The 22,762-nt window shown below is 55.0% G+C and overlaps 2 protein-coding genes across 3 annotated transcripts in view; both read left to right on the plus strand.

Annotated features, from left to right (window-relative positions):
• Nucleotides 1-16,546, plus strand: part of Fam102a (family with sequence similarity 102 member A) — a 34,242-nt gene extending 17,696 nt beyond the window's left edge. Inside the window, exons 2-11 of the mRNA XM_015497539.2 lie at nt 4,654-4,774; nt 5,001-5,030; nt 7,159-7,275; nt 9,070-9,116; nt 9,259-9,401; nt 11,335-11,439; nt 11,531-11,726; nt 12,164-12,285; nt 12,379-12,448; nt 13,893-16,546. Of these exons, the coding sequence (XP_015353025.1) occupies nt 4,654-4,774; nt 5,001-5,030; nt 7,159-7,275; nt 9,070-9,116; nt 9,259-9,401; nt 11,335-11,439; nt 11,531-11,726; nt 12,164-12,285; nt 12,379-12,448; nt 13,893-13,938 (997 nt within the window). The 3' untranslated portion in view covers nt 13,939-16,546. The remainder of the gene's footprint in view (nt 1-4,653; nt 4,775-5,000; nt 5,031-7,158; nt 7,276-9,069; nt 9,117-9,258; nt 9,402-11,334; nt 11,440-11,530; nt 11,727-12,163; nt 12,286-12,378; nt 12,449-13,892) is intronic.
• A 1,814-nt stretch (nt 16,547-18,360) lies between these two features.
• Nucleotides 18,361-21,179, plus strand: Dpm2 (dolichyl-phosphate mannosyltransferase subunit 2, regulatory). 2 transcript variants are annotated; one of them, XM_048812990.1, is made up of 4 exons: nt 18,361-18,515; nt 18,810-18,971; nt 19,689-19,791; nt 20,522-21,179. In XM_048812990.1, exons 1-4 carry the CDS (start codon nt 18,513-18,515, stop codon nt 20,578-20,580), a joined length of 327 nt encoding a protein of 108 aa, XP_048668947.1. In that variant the 5' UTR covers nt 18,361-18,512; the 3' UTR covers nt 20,581-21,179. The 2 variants fall into 2 exon arrangements, with proteins under 2 accessions (XP_048668947.1, XP_015353026.1); XM_015497540.2 differs by having other exon boundaries at nt 18,365-18,515; nt 18,810-18,899.
• The last annotated feature ends 1,583 nt before the right edge of the window (nt 21,180-22,762 follow it).

The raw sequence follows: 22,762 nt of genomic DNA on the forward strand, positions 1-22,762 counted from the left end.
CCAATGCTCCACAGGGCTGCCCAACACCTTCCTGCGCCACTCCCAGGCAGCAGCTTTCCAGCTGGGCTCTCCCCACCCCACCCCCACCCCGCCTCCCAAAAAAAGAAAAAAAAAATTTGCATTTCTGAGCCCCATTAGTAGGGCAAGCAGGGGGATGCACACTGGCTTGTTTTTCCTAATAACCATCTTATTACTGAGTTTTCTCCACAGCTCCTCATTTGCTTAGTTCTTTCTTTCTTTCTTTTTTTTTTAAAGTGTGAGAAAGAGAGAATGAGAGAGAGAGAGAGAGAGAGAGAGAATTTTTTAATATTTATTTTTTAGTTCTCGGCGGACACAACATCTTTGTTTGTATGTGGTGCTAAGGATCGAACCCGGGCCGCACGCATGCCAGGCGAGCGCGCTACCACTTGAGCCACATCCCCAGCCCCTTGCTTAGTTATTTCACACCTTCGCTCTTTCCAAGCTAGTGAGCTCACTGCACCCCCAGTCACTGGGGACACATGTTGGGTGCCACTGTGCCTGGCCAACAGTGTTCCCGGCAGGCCCAGTCTATGCAGTGCCATGTGAACATCTCCAGTTTTCTCTGTGCACATGGACATTTGTACATGTCACTTAAAAAATGTGGGCCGCTTCTGCATTTTGTTTGAACCGCGATGGCTGTCCCTCCCTGTTGGTGAGCAGACCGCCACCCTCCTCCCCCTTCTTTCTGGCACTTGCTCACTTGACCCGGTTGAGTGGTCAGTCCCCTGTTGCACATTTGGCTTTTTCCTCAGATGAGAACGTGAACCCTCCATCTGTGGCCACTCCTGCACAGGCGGTGCTCCAGGTTCCCAGTGTCTTCACATGGTCCCTTTGTAAGATTGGGATTGAGCCTCCCCTCCGATCTCCCTTCCCTCCCCTCTGTCCCTTCCTTGCTCCCTCTGTACCAGCCACACAGGCCCCTCACGGCTCCACAGTGGCAGCAGGCGTCCTGCCTGAGGGCCTTTGCACTCCTGTTCCTCAGCCAGGATTGCTTTCCCTCTCACTGCAGCTCTGGGCTCTGAGGTGATGTTCCTGCTCAGACCTTCCCTGGCCACCTTCTCTCATGTCCCCCTTGCCTGGGCACTGCCCACTTCTGTTCCAAGTTCCCTTCCCCCACGGCACTTGCCACCCTTGGGCATGTGCCAGCGCGTGAAGGCAAGACTCTGCCTGCTGTTTACTACTCGTGTCTTAGGGTTTGGGTGCCTGGCGTGCAGTGGGTGCTTCATAAAAGGTTCTGAGTGAATCAGGTCTCGGGCCAGCTCCCTCCCTCTGCAGGGACCCTGGGTCTGATGGGGAGCCTGTGCTGTCCTGGTGGCAGCTGCGGCTTTAGGGCTGTGACCCAGGCCCTGGGCAAAGATGAGCTGGGGTCCAGATGGCTCTGTTGCCCATAGCTCTGGGATTTGGGGTGGGCTGTGGAGCATTGGCGCCTCCCTTTCCTCATATGAAACTTGGGCCAGGAAGAGTCTCCTGTCGTTGAAGTGTGGGGGGGGGGCACAGTAGGCCTCCAGGAAGGGGCTGCCCCTGTGGCATTTATCTTACCTTGCTGTGACCCCGGGGTGGGCCAGGGTGCGGCTGCACCTTTCTTCCCGTGGGAGTGGTGGCATCTAATCGGCCATTGTTTAGAGTCCTGCAGAAACAGAACAGAGGCCCCACACTAATCCTGTGGCCCTACCCAGGCTCACCTTCCTGCAGAAGGAGGGGACACGCCTGTCACCTGAGCCTGGAAGGTCTCCCTGTGGCTTTCCCAGGCCTGACCTGGCAGGGCTGACAGGAACTACACATGGGCCTCGGGCCTCCTGACCGGGCGTCCCCTGGCAGTCTCCAGAGGGGACGAGAAAGCCCACACCTCTGCCTGCTCTGGTTCCGAGCACTACCTCACCTCCCCTGGCTGTTTGAACAGCCTCCAGCACTGCCCGCGGGGTGGGTGAGGCCTGAGGTCTGCCTGCGCTGGCCATGCCCGCCTCCCTCTCTTCAGGCTTGAGCTCGGCCTCTTTGGCTCTGTTCTGTCTTGCTCCTCTGCCTGCCTTCTGTGTCTGCTCTCAGCCTCTGCCTAAGCCACAGTCCATGGGGCAAGTATTCACTTCCAATGAGATCCAGCATCCTCACTGTGACCCTGGAGGTCCAGTAGGACCTCACCCCATTCTCCCTTACCCGTCTCCCTGCTGGCCTCTCTCCAGCTACCTGCTTCTGTGCTCGTTTCTACCTCAGGGCCTTTGTACTTGCTGTTCACACTCACACCCTCCCTCACTGTGAGCCTTGCTCGAACGTCACTGCCATAAAGGCCATCACCAGCCACCCACCTGAAGTAGCAGCCACTGCCTTGAACTTCTGCCCAGCACCCACCTTCCCTGTACTGTCCTCCCTATTTCTACCTGACCCACCATATATATTTTTAGGGGTAGGGGAACAGTTCTATTGAGAGATAATCCACACACCATACAATTCACCCATTTAAAGTGCATAACCCAGTGGGGGTTTTTGATTTTGTTTCCGGTGCTGGGGTGAACCCGGGGCCTCAGGCATGCCATTCCCAGCCTGCAGTCCAGCCTGCAGTCCAGTGGTGTTTTTATTTTTTTATTTTTTATTTTTTTTGGCACTAGGGATTGAGCCCAGGGGTGCTTAACCACTGAGCCACATCCCCAGCCCTTTTTATTTTTTATTTAGGGCCTCACTAAATTGCTAAGGCTTGTGATCCTCTTGCCTCAGCCTCCTGAGTCTCTGGATTACAGATATGCGTATGTGTTTTGTTTTGTTTTGTTTTTTATGGTGCTGGGGACTGAACCCAGGGCCTTGTGCATGCAAGGCAAGCACTCTACCAACCGAGCTGAATCCCCAGCCTTTCAGTGGTTTTTAACATTCACAGGTTATGCCGTCATCACTATGTTATTCATAGAACCTTTTCGTCACTCCATCAAGAAACCCTATGTCCATTAACTGTCACTCATCTCCCGAACTCTCCCAGCCCTGGCAACCCCCAGTTTCCTTTCTGCCATGGATTTACCCTTCTAGGCATCTCACATAAATGAGACCATGCGCTGTTGCCCCTGTGTCTGCTCCAGCCATTCACTGTTGATGTTTCCAAGGGTAACAGCGGTGTAGCATGTGACGTGCTTCATTTCTCTTTATTGCCCACTAATATTCCATCATGTGACTGGACCACGTGTTATTTATCTGTTCGCCCACTGATGGCCATCTGGATTGCTTTCCCTTTTTGGCTGCTGTGGCCACTTATGTGCAAGTCTTTGTGGACATGGGTTTCATTTCTGTTGCTGTATACCTAGGAGTGGAATTGTTGGATCATTTGGTGACTCTGTGTTCAACCTTTTGAGGAATTATGAGCCAGTTTCCAGATGGACATGGCTGGGTGTCTCAGGGACATAGCAGGGTACTGTTGGCCCCATGAGCCTGTGGGGCCTGCCCACCTGGCTCTCCTGGGCTCTGGGCCTATGAGCCAAGTCCTGGTTCTAGCCCTGCCCCTCTGCCTGTCAGACTCGGGGCTGTGATCTTGGATGAGGCTGTGTAGGCTTTCTCTGGGGGCCTTAGTGCCCTCAGAGCAAGCTTGGGGGCTCAGAGGATACCTCTCTGCCGCGCTCTCTGACTCTCTACCCTCAGGCCCCATCAGGTGGCTAACCTGAGCTCCTCAGGTCACCCAGGGTGCAGAGAGGTCACTTCCTCAGCTGTCTGCTTGGCCATCCGGTTAGGTGGGATGAGCTGAGATATGGTCTGTCACCCCGCCCCCACCCTTCCGCAGCCACCCTTTCCTGAGCACAGGTTCTGCCGGGTGGATGGGATGAGGCCAGGCAGGCTCACGGGCTCCTGCTGCCCCCACAGCAGCTGGCCCAGCTCGGCTCAGTGGCTCCCATCGCTCTGATTCCCCAGGAAAGTGCTGGGTCTGCCTGTGTGGCTGTGCTCCTGGGCCTAGGAGGGACTCGGGGACGGCCAAACCCCAGTCAGTTCCCGGAAGCCGGGGGCCTAGAGCTGGGCAGCTTGTGTTCCAGTCTGTTCTGCTCTTGCCGGCGCTGGGCCTCTGGAGGGGGTCACGGCTCCAGGGCACCTGGGTCCTGGAATCTGCTGATAGTGGTCAGGAGAGTTGGGCATGATCACCTGTCTGCACTCCAGGCAGGCGCAGTGACCGTGGCCTTTTTGTTTTGCAGTTGTAGATGAGCAGCCTGCCTCTGTTTTGTTTATTTTGATGTGACGTTAATGCTCGAACCCGGGGCCTCACCTGTGCTAGGCAGGAGCTCTGCCACTCAGCTGAGCCCCCGCCCGCGGCCACGGCTTCTCAGTTTTCTGGACAGTGCCAGGCACGCCACATGAGCAGCGGGTTAGCCGTTTCCAGATGGACATGGCCGTTGGATGTTGCTGCTGTTGTTACCAGTGGTGAAGAGGGGCTGGAGTCTGGCAGGACCAGGCTGAGGGCCAGGAGTTCACCTGGGGTGTTCCCCTGGCCGAAGCCTGGAAGTCTGATGTGGGCCACGGGAGGTGGCCAGCAGGAGCCTGGCAATTCTTGTGAAAATACCGTCACTTGTGATACGAAGTGGGAAGTGAGGGCTCTCTCCCTCCGCTGGTACAGGCCCCCTAGCGTGGACCCTGCCCAGCTGTCTCACACTCACTGTCTGGCCTGGTCTGCAGGGAGGAGGTGCAGGAGAACTGCGTGCGCTGGCGGAAGAGGTTCACCTTCGTGTGTAAGATGAGCGCCAACCCAGCCACGGGCCTGCTGGACCCTTGCGTGTTCCGTGTGTCTGTGCGCAAGGTGAGGCTGGGCTCTGGGGCCCTGGGCCTGGGAACCCAGGGCCGTGGGTGGGGGTGACTTCTCTGGTGGCTTTAGGCCCCTTCCTGACACCCCGTCAAGAGGAAAATGTGGGGAGCTGCCTTGCCCTCTTCCTCCCTGGCACACAAATTTGGGGGGGATCTGGGGAGACCTGTGAGGTGCCTAGAGTTCCGTTCACCCTGTTGCTTGTGTCTCCCTCCCTGTGTAGGAGCTGAAAGGTGGGAAGGCTTATTCTAAGGTAAGAGGAACTGTGTGAAGGGTGGTGGGATGGGCTGGGGTAGCACTGGATGGGCCTACGAGAAATTTCCAGAAGGATTTCTAGCCCTCTCTCTGCTCCAAACAGAAGACACTCAGCCCTACATGAAATGGAGTGTTTTTTGTGTGTGGGGGGAGGGTACTGGGGATTAAACCTAGGGGTGCAAACAACTTGCAGGTTCATAGAATGATCCCCCTCCTCTTTCCTTCTCCACCTCACCACTGGGGGTGGTTAGGATCTTTCTGACCTTTTTCTTTTCTGTTTTTGTGGTGCTGGGGGTGGAACCTGGGGCCTCATGCTTGCTAAGCAAGTGCTTTCTACCACGGACCTATACTCTCAGACCTTTTAAGGAAAAACATGGAAGAAGTATTTTACATATTGAATAAAGTAAAAACACACATTTTATTTAGAGAACTATAAAATGGGTGTCTCTACATGTATTCATGTGCCTGAAAGCAATATGACTTTATAAATACACAAACCCTGTAGCTTGGGGTTTTTACTTGCAGTGCATCCTGGGCATCTTTTCTTGTCATCGCAGATTTCTGTGCTTTCTAGTGGCAGCAGCTCCCTTTGCAGGGCTGGCCACAGCTGACTGAGCCAGGCTCAGTCCTGGCATCTGTGCTGTTTTGGGCTCTCACAGACGGTACACAGCTCAGCCCTGCGTAGTGAAGGCCTTTCTGCTGGGAAAGTGGGAGAAGACGGCCCTGGCTCTGAATAAGCCTGCTCTGCCCTCAGCCCTTTCTGTGGGAACTTCCTGCCCACCCTCCCCGGGTGGGGAGCTCTCAGCTTGCCCTCTGTGGCTCTTAGGTGGCCAGCCCAGCAGTAGCAGCGTGGGCTCTGTCATCAGGCAAGAGGGGACGCACCTTTGCCTCGCCTCTCCCCCTGCATGAAGCCTGTGGAAGCTGAGCCACTCGGTTCCCCACCCGCAGAGCTCCAAACCCTGTGGGCTGCCCTGGCACAGAGGGCAGGGTGGCTGGAACCAGCTGTGGAAGGAGCTGTTAGAGTGGACATTTCTCCCCTACCGATTTATTTGGGTGAGGACAGCTACCCACCTAGGAGAGAAGCTACCAGCAAACAACCAGGAACATATTGAGGGGTGCTGATGGGATCCCAGCTCGGCAGAAACTGCCCCTCCTTTTGCAGTAGGGTGTCCCCACCGCTCAGCAGTGCACCAGTCACTGGGGACGACACAGAGCCTAGAGCAGTGCTGCTGATCAGGCCTAGCTCCCATACTGTCCCTGCCAGTCAAGCCGTGTGTCCCTGATGAAGTCACTTTTGTCCCTGAATTTAAGTCTCTTTATCTTTAAAATGGGGGTCCCTCTGTGAGCCAGTGGCAGAGCTGGCTCCAGTGACCTGATTCTGGAGCCTGTGCCTCCAAACACTGCAGTAGACACTTCTGTGCAGCTGGTATCTAGTAAATGTCCCCAATAGGCTAGGTTGTCCCTGATGTCCCCAAGCCCTGCACCCCCCACTTCAGCCTCAGTTTCCCCCACAGTCGCCAGATGAGGTCGCATCTAGCCCACGGCCTCCTGAGCTTCCGTGTTTCCTTCACTCCCTTCCCATCCCTGCTCCTCACTTCCACTCAGCGTTGAGCAGCCCCTGTCTGATCCTAGACTCTGCCCAGCCGCCCCACTTCCCTGGGGATCCTGCCCACTCCACAGAGGGTCCCTTGCTCTGTTCCCAGGCCCCCTCGTGGGGTGCCCCTTCACCCCCCTGCCGAGTTCCCACTGGCCTCCCCTCCTCCCGCTCCCGCTCTCCTGGCAGCTCTCGACAGCACAGCCTTGTTTCCCAGGGAACAATGTGTCTGTGTCACAGACAACAATGTCCTTTCATCTCAGGCGTGCTGGCCTCAGTGCACACTGGGACGCGGCACAGAGGGTGCTTTGTGCCACTCAGGGTTGTGAGCTCCTAGCTTTGCCACGTCGGTGCTGCCGACCCAGGGTCCAGTGCCTGAGTGCCAGTTACGCAACAGTTTCTGAGGGCCATGGGGTGGCCCCGGGACTGTGCCTGCCCTCCCCTCCTCCACCTCTGCAAGTTAACCCTTGCCGTGCGTCTGCTGCCTTGCCCACACGCTGCAGCCTCCCACACGCTTCTCTTCCCCTCCCAGCTGGGCTTCGCGGACCTGAACCTAGCTGAGTTTGCGGGATCAGGCTCCACAGTGCGCTGCTGCCTGCTGGAGGGATACGACACCAAGAACACCCGCCAGGACAACTCCATCCTCAAGGTACCAGGGACCCTGCTGCCTCTCGCTTCCCTCCCAGGATGGACCTGACTCCCAGCAGAATCCTCCAGAGGGTTATTAAAATACAGGTTCTTGGGGCTGGGTGCAGCTCAGTTGCCTGGTGCCTGCCTGGCATGCATGAGGCCCTGGGCTTAACCCCTAGCCCAGGGATTGGGGCATTATGTGGGCCCTGGGTTCAGGACCTCAGCTTTGCCATCTGTGGTGGGTGGACCCAGCAGCCTGAGGGTTTGGCAAGCATGTTCACCAAGTCAGCCTTGTGCTGAGTGCTTGCCGCCTCCTACCTCACGACCAGACGGTAGCTAGTTGAAGCCCCAGGTGTGTGCAGGAGGAGGGGAGTTGAAATATAAGTTCCATCATTTGCCCCCTCACAGGAGATCTGGTACTTGACCCCCAAAACATTGCCTGAGGTCTGAGGGGGGGCTTGGTGGGAGAGCATTTGCCTAGCCTGCGAAAACACGAGGCACTGGTTTCCATCAGCAAAACACACACACCTCAGCCAACCTGACTGAGGCAGCCTGGCTCCTGTTGGAGTGGGGAGGGTAGAATCCGTGTCCTGACCCATGTGCACCGGGGAAGCCTGATCCAACTGCTGGCCATGTACAGGTCTCCAGTGGCCAGGACAGCTCCCACCCTTTGGGCAGCTGCCTCTTTGGCCTCTTGGGAAGAGAGATGTCTGGATGGCCACTACCAGCACACCTCTTCCTCCCTCTCCACACCTTTCTACCTGGTTGAGAAGACAGGCTCATCCTAACCCCACCCAAGAGCTGACCCAGGAGGAGCCAGCTGTGCCCTGTGCACAACTGGGCATGAGATGGTGGCAGGGGTTCCAGAGGTACCAGGAGAAGTCCAGGATGGCTGTACTGGGGCCAGGCCTTTCAACCTCCCCAGTAGTAAGCCTGTGCACCCTCAGCCAGAACAGGTCAAGGGAGCCTGGGGTCAAGTGGCCTGGGATTCAAGGACATCTCCCCGACATCCCATCTGCAAGGTCTTGGGCAGTCATTTCCCCCAGTCTTTTTTTTTTTTTTCCCTAAACTCCGGGCTTTCGCCTGCTTTATAGGCCACTGTGGTGACTGAGTGAACAACCCATAAAAACACTAAGCCCAAGCCAGGTATGCTGGTATATGCTTGTCATCCCAGTGATGTGGAGGTTGAGACAGGATCACAAGTTCAATGCCAGCCCCAGCAACTTAGTGAGACCCTGTCTCAAGATAAGAATTGAAAAGGCCATTGCCTGTCTTTGCCCAAGTGGATGTTCAGTTCCTAACTGGCTTCATGCTTTACATTCATTGGACTGTCCCAGCTGCCGCCTGCCTGGTGGACCCTGTGAGCAACCCCCAGACCCATGAGGGGCTCTGTGAGACCTCTTCCCACTCCTGTCATGGTGGGCTCTGTCCCTCACACAGCTGGGCACTGCAGATGGGTGTGAATGTGGCCCAGCCCTGGAGGAGCTCCGTGTCTGGTCATAATTTAATTTTCATTTTTATTGATGCATTATGGTGTAGTCAGTGGTGGGATTTGTTGTGACACAGTAGTCCGTGCACACAATAGCTAGTCATAATTTAAAATAAGAGGAGCCGACTTACACACTCCCTGCAGTGCCCAGCCAAGCAGACCCATCTCGCGGCGTCTCCCCGCCCGCCAGGCAGGCCTCAGGATCCACTGCAGCCTCCACGCAGGAAACGGGTGCTCGGTGTGGGCAGGTGCTTCGCCCACAGCCGTGCAGGAGGAGCAGGAGGCTGCTGGGCAGCACGGCTGACCCCTCCCCTCTTCCCATAGGTCACCATTGGTATGTTCCTGCTCTCTGGAGACCCCTGCTTCAAGACGTGAGTGCTGGCCTGGCTGTAGGAGGGGTGGGAGCTCAGGGGATGAGGGGACGGGGACCTTCCCTCCTCCAGGCCCTGAGGCTCCTGTCTCCATCTAATCTGGAGAGGGGGCACCCTAGTCATACCTATCTGTCCTTCCAAGGCCACCCTCCACTGCCAAGTCCATCTCCATCCCGGGCCAGGACTCCTCCCTGCAGCTGACGTGTAAAGGTGGCGGGACCAGCAGCACCAACTCCCTGACAGGGTCCCGGCCCTCCAAGGCCCGACCCACCATCCTGGGTTCAGGTACCGTTTCCCCACCTCCCACCCCTCCCCTACGCAGGACCCAGGCTTTTACCTCAGCAGCGCCCTGGGAGAGACGGCGCTGGAAAAGGTGGTGGACGGTGTGTGTCTGCCCTGCTTCCACAGATGGTCTAAGCACCGACTGCGCTGGCCACAGTGCTGGGGCCTGCACCACGAGAGGGTGCAGTGTCCCTGCCCTCGTGGCCCTCCAGTCTCAGAGGGAAAATGGGCATTAACCAAACCATAATAAATCCCAGGCATGTCCACCTGCAGATGTGCTGAACGGGGGGACAAGCCCAGCAGGTGGGATCTGAGTGCCCAGCGAAGGCCTCCCTGAGGAGGTGGCATCTGCACTGTGACCTTGGGTGTGGGACACGGTTTGCCAGGCAGATGAATGTGCTCTTGCCCTCCCCCTTGCTAGGTGAACTTGACTGACCATCACACCTCTTCAGGACCAGTGTCCTCTAAAAAATTGGATTGCTAAAAAAAATAAATAAATAAAATAAGTTTGAGGCCAACCTCAGCTCCTAAGTGAGACCCTGTCTCAAAATTTAAAAATTAAAAAAAAAAGACTTAGTGACTTAGTTATTCTAATTCATTTTAATGTTTGTGTCATCCATGTTGCTATGTATTTATCTATAATGTGGTATGTGTATATTAAAGTTTGCATTTCCTAAATAAATAAATAAAAATTAAAAGTGGGATTGCTAATAGTCACTACATTCCCACAAGAGTAGTTAGAGAGGAGGTAGGCCTCAGGTAGCTCAGCAGATGCTTCTTGGGTGGTTCTGCCCCCAGAGCCTAAACGCGTGAGGGACCCTCTGACCTCAAGGGCCCTGTTTTCTTGCCGATGCAGCAAGAGAGACCCAGAGCAGAGCTGGGTTCTTGCCTGCCGTGGCCTGGAGGTTGCATCAGGAGGAGCTGCGGGCACCATGCTCTCTCCAGCACCGGGCAGGGGGTTCCCAGAGGAGACAGCTACCTGGGATCCTGACCACCTCAACACAGATGTTCTCGTGCAGGGTGGGAGAGGCACCTCTCCTGGGCTGGGTGGACTTTTAGTCCCCACTTGCCCCTGCAGCTGGTCCCCTACGGAATGCAGAGAACCTATTGAGATTTAAAGACACCTGGCTTTAGGGGGCACATTGACAGCCTTGGAGTCCAGCCCATGGCCTGGGGGTGCTTGTTTCTGGAGCAGGGAGTGAATGAGTCCTGTGTGTTGGTGGGGAGGCTGGTGGGCGGCACTCAAAGCCCAGCAGAAGCCCCTTCCCTGTGTCTCTGCTGGGGAGTGCGTTCTGAAGTGCACTGGGATAGAGACACTGAGCTGTCCTTTGGGACCTGGCCTGCTCCCCTGCCCCACCCTGTTCTCCTTCACCTGACTAGGTCTCCTCCCATACCGCAGCCTCAAGGCCTTTGTCTGTGTCTCCTCTCTGTCTGGAAGACCCTGTCCCTGATGTCCTGTCTGGCTGCCTCCTTGCGTGTGTGATCCAGAGGTCTTGGCATTTAGGCCATCTTCCCAGGGAAGCTTTCCCCTTCCAGCCTGGCCAGGGCCCGCTCCAGATCACTCACTGCAGATAGGAGTAATTGCGGCTCAGTTTTTGCTTTTTTTTTTTTTGTGGTGCCAGTGATTGAACCCAGGGCCTTGTGCATGCAAGGCAAGCCCTCTACCAACTGAGCTGTATCTCCAGCCCCTGTGGCTCAATTTTTGTTCCGCAGCCTTCCTCCTTGCTGGCCAGTAGCAGGTGTCCAGTACTAGGAGGTCCCCAAAAGCTGTCTGTGGAATGAAGGGACCTGGGTTCAGATGGTGACTGTAGGTTGTTGCCACTCCTACTAGATCTTAGTTTCTCGGTCTGTTATGTGGAGATAGGGCGCCCCTGTGGAAGGCTGAGTGCGTGGATGATGAGGGGGGCACCTCTGGGTAACCCGGCTTTCCTTCCAGGGCTTCCAGAGGAGCCAGACCAGAACCTGTCCAGCCCCGAGGAAGTGTTCCACTCCGGCCATTCCCGTAACTCCAGCTATGCCAGCCAGCAGTCCAAGATCTCCGGTGAGTGGTGGCCTGGCCCCGCTCCCATGTCTTCCCACATCCCCAGATTCCTCCTAATGACCCTCTCCGTGGCTGTCCTCCTACCTCCCAGGCTATAGCACGGAGCACTCCTGCTCCTCCAGCCTCTCGGACTTGACCCACCGCCGAAACACATCTACCAGCAGTAGTGCCTCTGGGGGCCTCAGCATAGCTGTGGAGGGCGCTGAGGGTGGTGAGCGGGAGCACCGGCCCCCTGAGAAGCCACCGAGGCCTCCCCGGCCCCTGCATCTGTCAGACCGCTCATTTCGGTGAGTCCCACTGCTCAGTGCTCCTGGAAGGACAGACCCCTCCCAGTGCCCCCCTCCAGCTCTTACTTCTTCACCTGTTACACAGGACCATCAGGGTCCCCACTTCAGAGGGTTGGGTGGTAACAGTCAACTGCTGATGGTTATAAGGGACATAGCCCCAGGCCTGCAAGCCGCATGTGTGTAGTTAATGTTGTTTATGATTCTATGACTTGGTCAGGAGCATCGTCAGTGGGCCAGGAGACTCTGTGCTCCCTGAGTTGAGCCTTAGATCTTCCAAATACACGTTCTGAGGCCTGGAGTAGGCCAATGTCCTCTTTGTCAAAGCAGCCCTAGGTTGGTGTGAGGGTTAAATGAAATGCAACATGGAATGCAGCTGGAACATTCCAAGTGTCTTGTTGCCGCTCTGACTGATGTGTCTCTGTCCATCCCCCACCCAGGCGGAAGAAGGACTCAGTGGAAAGCCACCCGACGTGGGTGGACGATACACGGATTGACGCAGACGCCATCGTAGAGAAGATCATGCAGAGCCAAGACTTCACGGATGGCAGCAACACTGAGGGTGAGCTTGCCCACATGAGTGAGCTGGGGTAATGGCGCCTGCTCTGGGAGTGTCCCCACCCCTACTCAACCTCCATCCTCCTTGTCCCCACAGACAGCAACCTCCGGCTGTTCGTGAGCCGCGATGGCTCCACCACTCTGAGTGGCATCCAGCTGGCCAACAGGTAGGGACAAAGGGACAGGGGAAGGTTGCCCAGCGGCTATGGGTCAGGGTGGTGAGAGCAGTCTGCAGCCCCCTGACCTGGTTTTAAATGCCACCTTGTCACCACAGTGTGACCCTGGGCCAGTCATATTCCTGAGCCTGTTTGCCCATCTACCAGGTGATGTAGACAAACTCTCACCTCTGGTGGAACCCTGAAGGACACTCTCACGATGGGGGCCACCTGAGAAAGGGTCTAGCACAGGGCTTAGCACACAGCAGAGGCTTAATGCATGTTTATTTTGGACCCTACTTTTCTTCCCCTTCCTGCTAGATCTGGGAACCCATAAAATAATGTTGGCGATGACTCTTTATAACATTGATGACTCTTTTTTAACATTTTTTTTAGTTATTGATAGTCCTTCCTTCCTTCCTTCCTTTCTTTCTTTCTTTCTTTTTCTTTCTTTCTTCTTTTCTTTCTTTCTTTCCAAAGCTAAGGATCGAACCCAGTGTGTCACACATGCTAGGCAAGTGCTCTACCACTGAGCCACAACCCCATCCCCAATGACTCTTTAAAGCACCAGCTACATATCAGGCACTGAGCCAGGTGCCAGGGATACAGCCATGAGCAGCAGTGACGTTGAGAGGAGAGAGGAAGGGATCAGACTTGTGCAGGAACCCTACAGTGGTGGAGTGCTCCTCAAGGCTTCGGCTCAGAGCATGTGCCTGGCTTACACCCGCTCACCACGCTTCCTGCATGTAGGGTTGTGCTGAAAACTTTTCTGTGTTCAGTGAAAGAGTGCCCAGTTAAGATCTGCGTCCAGAGCAGAAGAGCCTTAACTAGATAGCCCAGGGCCCAGAATCTGCCATGTTGTGCTGCTCTGCTGACCCCTGCTGGCCTAAGCTTGGAATTACAGTCACCGTCTCCCAGCAGTCCTCTTGAGTTGCCCTGGGTGGAGTGGGCAAGAAAACTGGGGGCTTCCTTGGAAGTTTGTAAACACCCCTCCGTAGCCCTCTCTGAAATTGAGGAAACGTGTCTGGGGGGAGATTATGGCAGGTGGCATGCTGTGTCCCAAACGTCCATGACTTACTTCACTGGTGGTTCTGGCCACAGTAGGGAGAAAAGCTGGCCAGGCTCCCTCTCCATGGCCTTCTAGGCAAACCTCACGAACCTCTGAGCCTTGTTTCATCATCTTTCAAATAAGCCAGGATGACTGTGAGGATGGGGGCAGCACACTGGGAGCACGAGTGACTGGTGCCCTGGAGAGTCTTGTGCCAGCTCTCTGGCCCCTGCAGACTCTGATACTTAGCATCTCTGTCACCCTGGGCAAGTGACCACATTTCTGAGCTTCAATTTCAGCCCCTCTATAGCTCAGGACTGCCTGCTTCTGAAGCACCCCAGGACCTGGCCCAGGGAAGTGCTTATAACTGCAGCATCGAGGGGACATGCCGATCTCTGTTCCCTACAGGGTCTCCTCTGGGGTCTTTGAGCCAGTGGTGATTGAAAGCCATTGAGGAGCAGGTGAGCCGGCTGGAGAATGGCCCTGCCATCTTGGTTATCCAGACCCACAGCATTCCACGAGGAACCTTTCCCTTTGGATCCGCGCCGCATCTCCTCTGTGCCTCATCCATGTACTCTAGCCCACACCTGCCCCCAAGCATAATTCCATTGTCCTCCCATCCATGCGGGGAGCCTCCTAGCCTATGAAGGCCTGGGCACCACTGTGAATATTCTCTGAACCACTAGAGGGCAGGACAGGTGGGCCCATGCTGCAGAGGAAGCCAGAGATGGCCAAGACTGTTCCTGCCAGAGACTGACCTGGCCCCCAGCCAAGGATGCGCAGCAGCTTCTCAACATGTGGAACTGCTGTGGCCAAGGGGCTTCACCCCCTGTGACTCACATCAGGAGCACCAGCTTCAGCCAGGCCCCAACAAAGCCTTGCTCCATTGCCTCCATGTCCTCAGGGGACCAGACCACCCCCAGAATCCTGCCACCTGTGACCCGCTGCTTAGTACTTCAGCTGTCCCTTCCCTGTGTCCTGGGGGAACCGCTGGCGGCCTCTTCCTGGGAGCCAAGACCTCAGACCCCACCCGCATTCCAGATGAGAACTCGCCCTCCCCAGTGATGTTCTGCTGCCCTGGCAGCCTGCACTTTGCACATGCTCGTCCCCAGCACGGTCCCATCAGGCCATTCTTCCCCTTCCCTGTGCCACCTTCCCGAGGACTCCTGGGTGCTGCTGCTGTGCAGCCAGAGGCCCGGGGTCAAGCAGCCCGGCTGGAACGGGGCTCTGCCTCTGCTCTCTCTAGCCCAGCCCAGGCCTAAGACCTGTGCTGAGAAAGGCCTGAGCTTATGGTACCCTCTGCTCAGGGCTGGATCCTGAGCAGCTGGCTTTCCTGCGGGAAGGACTGGGGCCCAGCAGGGCTGCGCAAGCACAGTCCCCAGCTCTGCGCTCAGGTCAGCTGGCCCAGGCTGGGGCCCTGCTAGAGAGGTGAGTGGGCTCTGGCTGGAGCTGGCTCCCTGCCAGACAGGTCCCCACCCTCCTCTGTAAGCACCCCCACCTCCAGGTTCAGAAGAGGTCGGTCCATCAGGGGCCTGCTTTCCCAGTGGGGAGCAGACTGGCCCTGCCCCCACCCTGCCCTTGCCCAAGCCCCTGCTCTCAGCACTTTTGCCTGTGGTCCTTGTACTGGCTTGAAGGAGGGCTCTGGCTGCCTGCCAGGCCCTGGACAGACTTCCCTGCCCCCGAGTCTCTCTTATTTTGTATAAACCCAGCGGGCTGGTGTTTAGTTAGCCCTATAGGTTTTTTTTTTTTCTTCTTCTTCTTCCCTTCCTTTTTCTTTCTTTTTTTTTTTTTTTTCCTCTTTTAGTTCTCAGTTCGATGTTTCCTCCTCCTCCAGTGAGGGGAGGTGCCTCTGTTCTCTGCCCCCACCTGCTGGCTGGGTCCCAGCAGGACTGTGGAACCAGGTGGGACCAAAGCCAGGGCTCTGGTTCTCTCTGGGTAGGGTGTAAGTGTCCTCCCCAGGTGGGAGGGTTCCTCACCCAGTCCCCAGCTGGCAAAAGTTGGGGTTTGGAACTCCCTGGCATTGGGACCAGAGCATTTCTGGGGTTTTTGTTGTCATTGTCTCAATCACCTAGTAACTCTTTAGAAAGTGAATGTCAGAAGGTGCCTGCCAGGGTGACAGCATGGGCTGTGGCTGGAGAAGGCTCTGGTCAGCTTAGAGAGTCTTTTCTACCTGGCAGAGACCTGGCACTTTAAAAGGAAACTGGCTGCACTGTCTCAGATGAGGTGACCCCTAGAAGATGGGGAAGCTGTGTCTGTGACCTCACTCAGCCCAAGGAGGTGCAGTCAGGGTCTTATTGGGGTCTGATTCAAGGTCCTGGGGCTCTCGGCACAAAGCAGCTTTGATGCTGAGGGGGAAGACTCCCCCATACCAAGAGCTCCAGCCCCACACAAGCTAAGGTTTGAGCTGGATGGTCCCCTCAAAAGAAGACAGTCTGCCACCTCCTCCCAGGCCAGGCCCTGGGTCAAAGTAACAGGTCTGAGAATTAAACCATAACCAAATGAAGGCTGGCTAGAGCCAGAGGCCTGCAGCTCTGGCCCCCTCCCCACGTGAGAGCCATTGCTTCAGCCCTCAGGTTCCTTCAAGCTCAGTGAATTCCACCAGGCACCTTCAGTGCCTGGACTTCAAATTCTATATATACAGAGAGAATATATTAGAGATATTTTTGGAAAGGAATTGGTCTGTGCAATGCCAGTCTGGAATCTTCTTGAAAGACAGTTTAACGTTTTTACCAGGAGATTTAAAGAAAATAAAGGTCTACAATATTTTTAAGGTTCATTATTTTCTAGTCACCCCACAAATGATCTGCCACGATGGAGAATGTCCCTGTCTTCCTGTCTAGAGAAGATGGAGGAGGGCACCATGGGTTGTTTTTTTGTTTGTTTGTTGCTTGGTTTTAATCCTCCTTTCTAACAGAATGTTGCCACCACTGCTCTCCATCCTGTGGGCTGTTTGTATCTCTATCCCAGCTTCTGTCATAGAAAATAACATTGTAAGGGGAACTCAGCCTAGTGTCAGTGTCTTGGTTTGGGGGGTGGGGATTAAATATTGCATTTTTTGTTTATTTTGCTGTTTTGTTTTTTACCTTGCTGTTTGCCATATTGACTTTGGGGTCAAAGACAATATCAGAAGGAAGCTGGGTGTGTTAAGGTGACAGTCCATGGGTGGGGAAGGCCTAGATGACCAGATTCTCCAAGACCTGACTGCAATCACAGTTGTCACCTCCTTATTACTACAGATTCCTGGGGAGGAAGCAGGCCCAGGGGGGCAGTTGCCATGCTCACACCTAGTGAAAGCTCTGACATCTGAGCCAGTGGGTTCTGACCAGGCTCTGCAGGTCAGGTGGCCTCAGAGGAGTCTGCCTGAGGGCAAATAATTACCTGGTTCCTCAGTTGCAAATGCAGATAAATGAAAATGTGAGTGTACAACTCAAGCCTCCGGAGGTGGCCATCTCTTCCCAGCCTTTCTAAAGCCCCTGAAAGGCCTTGTCTCCAGGCCCCTCACCCTGTTCCTGGGTCCCCAAGCCACAGAGGAGCCCAGTGGGTTAGACAAACTCTGGGAAAGGCTAAGTCACCCCATGCCTTCAATGAGGTGGCAGGAAGCCTAGAGGTTTGGGCCAGGCCAAAAGAAGGCAGCCACTGACTGTCCCAAGACATCATGATATCTCCACTCCTCAGGGCTGACCCCAATCATGGCCCCTTTAAGCCCCAGAGGGCGGTTATCAGTTCCTTCCCCTATGCAACTCTTGGAAGGGGAAAGTTGACTCAGGGGCCCCTAAAGACAGTGACAGACCTAAAGGACCCAAGAAGACATTCTGTCCCCAGAGAGCGAGCTATGCCAGATTCCCACCTCATCTATCTCCCAAGCTCCAAGTAGAGATAGCAGAAGCTGGATGAGTCACTCACATCTCCCACTCTGTGCCAAGCCCCATTCTGGGTGCTGGGGATACAGTCATGACCCTACCTTCAGTGAGTTCACAGGTAAGCAGGCCCAGGCCATGGAGCAAATCAGCTAATTCAAATACAGCAATGTGACAGAAACACATGTGGGGGCACAGAGGAGCCCTTATCTCCAGCTAGAAAAATCAGCTTCCTGTGGACAGTGTGGCATCTGGTGAGACCTGATGGGTGAGAAGCAGCCACCTCAGGCACTGAAAGCATCAAAGATGATCTGGCCCAATCTCCCCTTGTTCTCAGAGGAAAGCATCTCCAAGACAGGATAGACCTGCCCACAGGGACTGTCAGAAACCTGTGACACCCTGGGCCTTAGGTGCAGTTGATGAAGGGAGGAGTCACCTGGATGGCCAGGAAAGCCAGGCCATGGTGGGTTGGGCGTCCCCCTCTGCAACTGAAATCGAAATCCCAGACACTCGGGAGACCAAGGCAAGAGGATTGCTAGTTTGAGGTCAGCATTGGCAATTCAGTGGGACCCTCTCTCTAGAAATAAAAAGCGCTGGGGATGTAGCTCAGTGGGAGAGCGACCCTAAATTCAGTTCCCACACGGAAAAAAAAAAAAAAAACGAAACAAAGAAGTCCTCCCCATTCCTGCGGGCTCAGGCAGTGAACACGCTTTGCACTCCTTCCCTAAGCAGACAAATTAGGGCCTCGGAACCAGGGAGTGGGGTCCCCAGGTTCCAACATCGGATTCATCACCCACTGCGATTATTATCTTTGGAAGACGGGACTTCACACCCGAAACCCCTTCTAGCTCTGGCTTTGGGCCTATGGGATGTTTAGAGATGGACTTTTTGGAGGAGCGGGTCTGAGAGGAGTGTGGCCACCAACGCAGTCGGAGTTCTCGGCTCGATTCCGCTCCCTAGGGAGATCCGGGAGGCAACCCGCTTTACAATCCTCTTGAACAACTACATTTCCCGACATGCAAAGGGCGGGGGCGGCTGCCGGTCTCGGGTGACATGGGCCTGGGCCGTGCTATGGACTACGACTCCCAGCGTGCTCCGTGGCCTAGGGCCGGAAGGGCCCGGATCCGGAATTGGATGTGGTTCACTGCTCAAGTGGCGGAGCTGGGGGGAAATGGTGAGGTTGAGGCCGGGTGTCTGTGGGGTCGGAGGCGTCTGAGGGTGGGGCTGGGGGGGGGGTGCTCGGGAGCGGAGGCTTGGGCACTCGGAGCCGGATTGCTCTCTCCTGGCCCGTGTACGGGTGAAAATGCTGAAGCCCGGCGGGAGCGCCTGGAGATGATGCAGAATCCGCCACTCTGTACAGCTGTTGAGTGAATGAGAAGTTTAGAGCATAAATTGGCCGCGATGCCTCTTCCAGTAGTGCACCTAAATGGATAGTCGCTTCGTCTTCTGAGCCCTCCCTTTTCTCCAGGCCACAGGAACAGACCAGGTGGTGGGACTCGGCCTTGTTGCTGTTAGCCTGATCATCTTCACCTACTATACCGCCTGGGTGATCCTCTTGGTATGTCTGCCTCCTCCACCCTCGGCTCACCTTCCCCCATCCCTGGATCTTGAAGTCGACCCCTTACACCATGTGAGCAGCTGCTATGTGCCAGGCACTATGCGCGGTGCTTTACTTGCCTTATATCAAGAAGTCTCCAGAAAGCACTAAGAAGGTGCTAGTGGGTTCTGCATTTTTTAGATGATGCAGCTGAGGCCCAGAGAGAAAGGTCTGGCCCAAGTTTGCCTCTCTACACTTGGAAGGTTGCACAACATTGGGAAGCCCTGATCCGGGTTTGCTTTGCTTTTGAGGGGGGTTCTGCACTTCCTTTAGCCGGCTGGCTCCTGAGTATATTAAGCAACCATGGGTTTTATGAGGACTTTAGGGGGGTTTTGTTTTGTTTTCAAATGGAAAAATCTGCTTAATAAGTGCAGTGTGTTTGGAAGACAAACTCTTTCATAACTTGATATCCTGTAGAGAAAAAATATTAGTAAAAACGACCTGGGAACCCAGACTGGGAATTTCTGGTGAGGCCCGTAGCTAGACTCTCTTAGGGCAGGTCCTTTGTCTTCTGTTCACTGCTGGCTCCCCAGCACTAACCTAGCGCAGGCACTGAGCAAGTGCTCAGCAAACAACTTTTAAATGATCAGAGGAAGAAACAGCAACACCCAAAATGCTATCATCTTAAAGAAAAGCAAATGCTTTCCCAATGCTCTGAATGGAGTCAGTCCTTTGGAGGAGATGGGATGTTTGGGCTTGGGGGCTGGGCAGGGTGAGCAGTGCTCATCAGAGCTCTGCCCCTCATGCCAGCCATTCATCGACAATGAGCATGTCATCCACAAGTTCTTCCTCCCTCGAGCATATGCTGTTGCCATCCCCCTGGCCGCGGGTCTCTTGCTGCTCCTGTTTGTGGGTAAGTCATCAGCCCCAATCCTGGGAAGGATGTCACCTTTGCCACCACCCTCTCCTACCCTTGACATGCTTTCACACTTTGGCAGTTATTATTGTACATCTGCTTGAGGCTTCTGGACCCCTACTTTCCCTGAGGTTTCTAGGCCACAAGTCAGTAACTTCTCTGGTCTTCCCAATGCCTCAGGCTCTTGGGACTAAGGACTTGACTGTCTCCCTTTTCCTCTCCCCTCCACCATCATCACTTGGCTCACACCTCAGTCACTTCCCACCCTCTTGTTGCCCTGGATCATAGATCCTGCATCTCTTTACCTCTCATGGCTTCCTTGGGAAAGGAACTGTGTCTTCAGCACCAGCACAGGCTGTGACACTGAGTTGGTGCTTTAGAGTCAATCAACAGATGACTGGACAATGGGATTAATGAACCGGTGGGTGGTGGGCAGGTAGTAGGAGGGCAGGGGCATGAATAGGGGAGTAACACATGGACCTCATTTTGGCCATGGAATCTAAAGCACTAAATGGAGCTAGCATCTTGCCTGTGGCAGGCACTCACCGTGACTGTTGAGTGGATGAGTGGATTTGTGGTTTGATGAACGAACGGGAAGGAATATGAGCAGCTGGCCTGGGGGTGGTTGGGCAGGGACATGACTCTCCATGTGGTCATTTCACCCTGCCCTGGCCTCCCAGCACCACCAGCATGGTATCAGCTGGTCTCTCTGGTCCATACATTCCAGGATTATTCATCACCTATATTATGCTGAAGAACCAGAGGGTGACCAAGAAGGCTCAGTGAAGGCCCAAAAGAGAGGAGGCTGCCGGCATCTTCTCTCCGTCCATCCCCTCCAGAGCAGGGACCAAGGGTCAGAGCCTGTAGGACAGTCCAGGCGAAGCAGCCCCTCCAGCCTGGCTGCCATGCAGCCCTCTTAGGGATGGAGCTGCTCAGGCAGACCAAGCCTCTCCTGCTCACTCTTCCAGAAGCCAGGAGGAGGGAGAAAGACCTGGAAGCCTCCCTTTCATTCCCTTCCGTCTCAGGGCCTGCCCGCCTCACTCTCAGACCATCCCTTTTCCCTCTGGGTTCCACCTCCTTGCTCAGTTTCCCTCCAGTGACATGTTGATGACGTGGGACTTAGCAGGGTGTGAGGAAGCACATGGCCTCTCCCTGTGTCCCCTGAGCACTGCTGCTCCCCAAAGGCAGCTTCTGAGTCGGACACAGCCCAGACCCCACAAGGACATCTGGACCTGGAAAGCCCTGGGGAAAGCCTGAAGACCCCAGGGCACTGGGACACATTAAGGCAGCCACCCCAGGCCCCCAGGCCATGTTTACCTAGGAAGAGCAGGCTCCTGGCCCAGAGTGGCCTGTTTGGGAGAACTCAACAATAAATGTTGATGGTATGTTTGTCTCTCTGTCTTCCTTGACTAGGGGAGCGGGGATGGAGGGGCTTGGGGCTGGTCCTACATTGGTCTCTAATCAGGAGACCCGGGTTTGTGCCGTGCCTGCTCTGCACTGTCCCTGTGCTGATTATGGGCTAAAGCAGGAACTGGGACAGATGTAGTTCTGACTGCTAGAGTTCACAGCTGGGGAGTAGGCAAAGGCATGCCCCTCTAATACTTTAATATGGTCTAATAATTTAATATGGTCTAATATTTTAGGGACCCTTGGGTCACTCCCCTAAGTGCCCCAGTCTGTGGTCCATCTCCTGCGTCCAATAGCCCAAGTCAGTGTGGCTGTGGCAGGCTGCTTTCACTGGGTGTTCTGTTGAATGAGATGGCAGAGGAGACAGCCTGGCCATCTGTCCCACCAGCCCCTCTGAGCCTCAGCTCTCCCCGATGCACTTAGGGAAAACCTCCATCCCTCAAACCTTGGGTGCTCACTTGTCACAGAGAAAAGGGAACCAGCTGCAGACACAGTGGCCCATCCTCAGCTGCTCCACCCTCTCTATCCTCCAGGCCAGGCAGAGCTGCCTGCTGGGCTTTGGATCCTGTCTCTAGTAGAAGTGTCCTGTCGTTGATGGTCCCCTCTCTTCTGGGAACTGTCTGTGTAAGCAGCTCCTCCCAGTATGTCCTACCATGCTCCAGGCTCTCGCTTACAGGACCCTCCATCAACCCGATGATTCCCTTCAGGTCACCCCCTCCCACTCTCACCTCATGCTGTACTCAGTCTCTCCCCATCACTCCAGGAAGACTGTACCCACCAAAGCTATCAGTGATGTCTGCTCTTTAAATTCAAAGGACACTTCTGCTCCATTAAGCTTGTGACATCTTTCAGTCTGTGACGACTGTTCTGTTTGATGTGTCTCTGGCCCTCATACTCCTCTATTCTGCCATGAGATGCTGGGCTCTTCAGGGTCGGGTTGCAGGCCTTCTCTCCCCATACCCTCCCTGGGTGACATCACCTTTCTTCTTGTCACCTTGCAGAGTCTCAGTGCCCCTCCCCACACTCTTGAGCATATCACCTTATTTCCTTCATCGCCCTTCACACTGTGAGATTGCCTGGTTCGCTTATTGGCTTATTACATTGTCCCCACTCTAGTGGCCACCCATGCAGGAACCATGCAGGCCTCATTTCCCAGTCAGTGCCCAGCAGAAGCTTGTGCTTGATGAGTATACATTGGACCCTTGTGAGTAGGGGGTGCCTTCGGCCTGGCTCTCCTTTCAGCCTTGATGCATTAGTCCCTAGCTGTCCGCTGGAGGTTGTGTTGGGACCCCAGATTCATCTATCATGAGCTGAATTCTCACTTCCCCCAAATCTGGCTTCCTTCATGTCCTGTCCCTCTCATGACTGATGTTCTATGTCCCCAACCCTGGCTTTCCTTCCCAACTCCGCATCCACATAACCCCAGCCTCTGCCAGTTTTCCCTCCCCTAATCTCACCCCAGCCAGCCATATTTCTGGTGCCAAGATACCATCCTCTGCCAAAACCAGGGAAGGCTTCCTCACTGCCCTCTCCTGCATTCCAATGTGATCGTACACAATAA

The sequence above is a fragment of the Marmota marmota genome, unplaced genomic scaffold (assembly GCF_001458135.2).
Source record: "Marmota marmota marmota unplaced genomic scaffold, marMar, whole genome shotgun sequence".
Lineage (NCBI taxonomy): Eukaryota > Metazoa > Chordata > Mammalia > Rodentia > Sciuridae > Marmota > Marmota marmota.

Bases quoted from the DNA above. Each gene is read 5' to 3' on its own strand.
- Dpm2 (XM_048812990.1), top strand. The intron at 18,972-19,688 runs GTGAGCAGCTGC...CCCTCATGCCAG, and splicing joins AAGTCGACCCCTTACACCAT to CCATTCATCGACAATGAGCA. The intron at 19,792-20,521 runs GTAAGTCATCAG...CATACATTCCAG, and splicing joins CTTGCTGCTCCTGTTTGTGG to GATTATTCATCACCTATATT.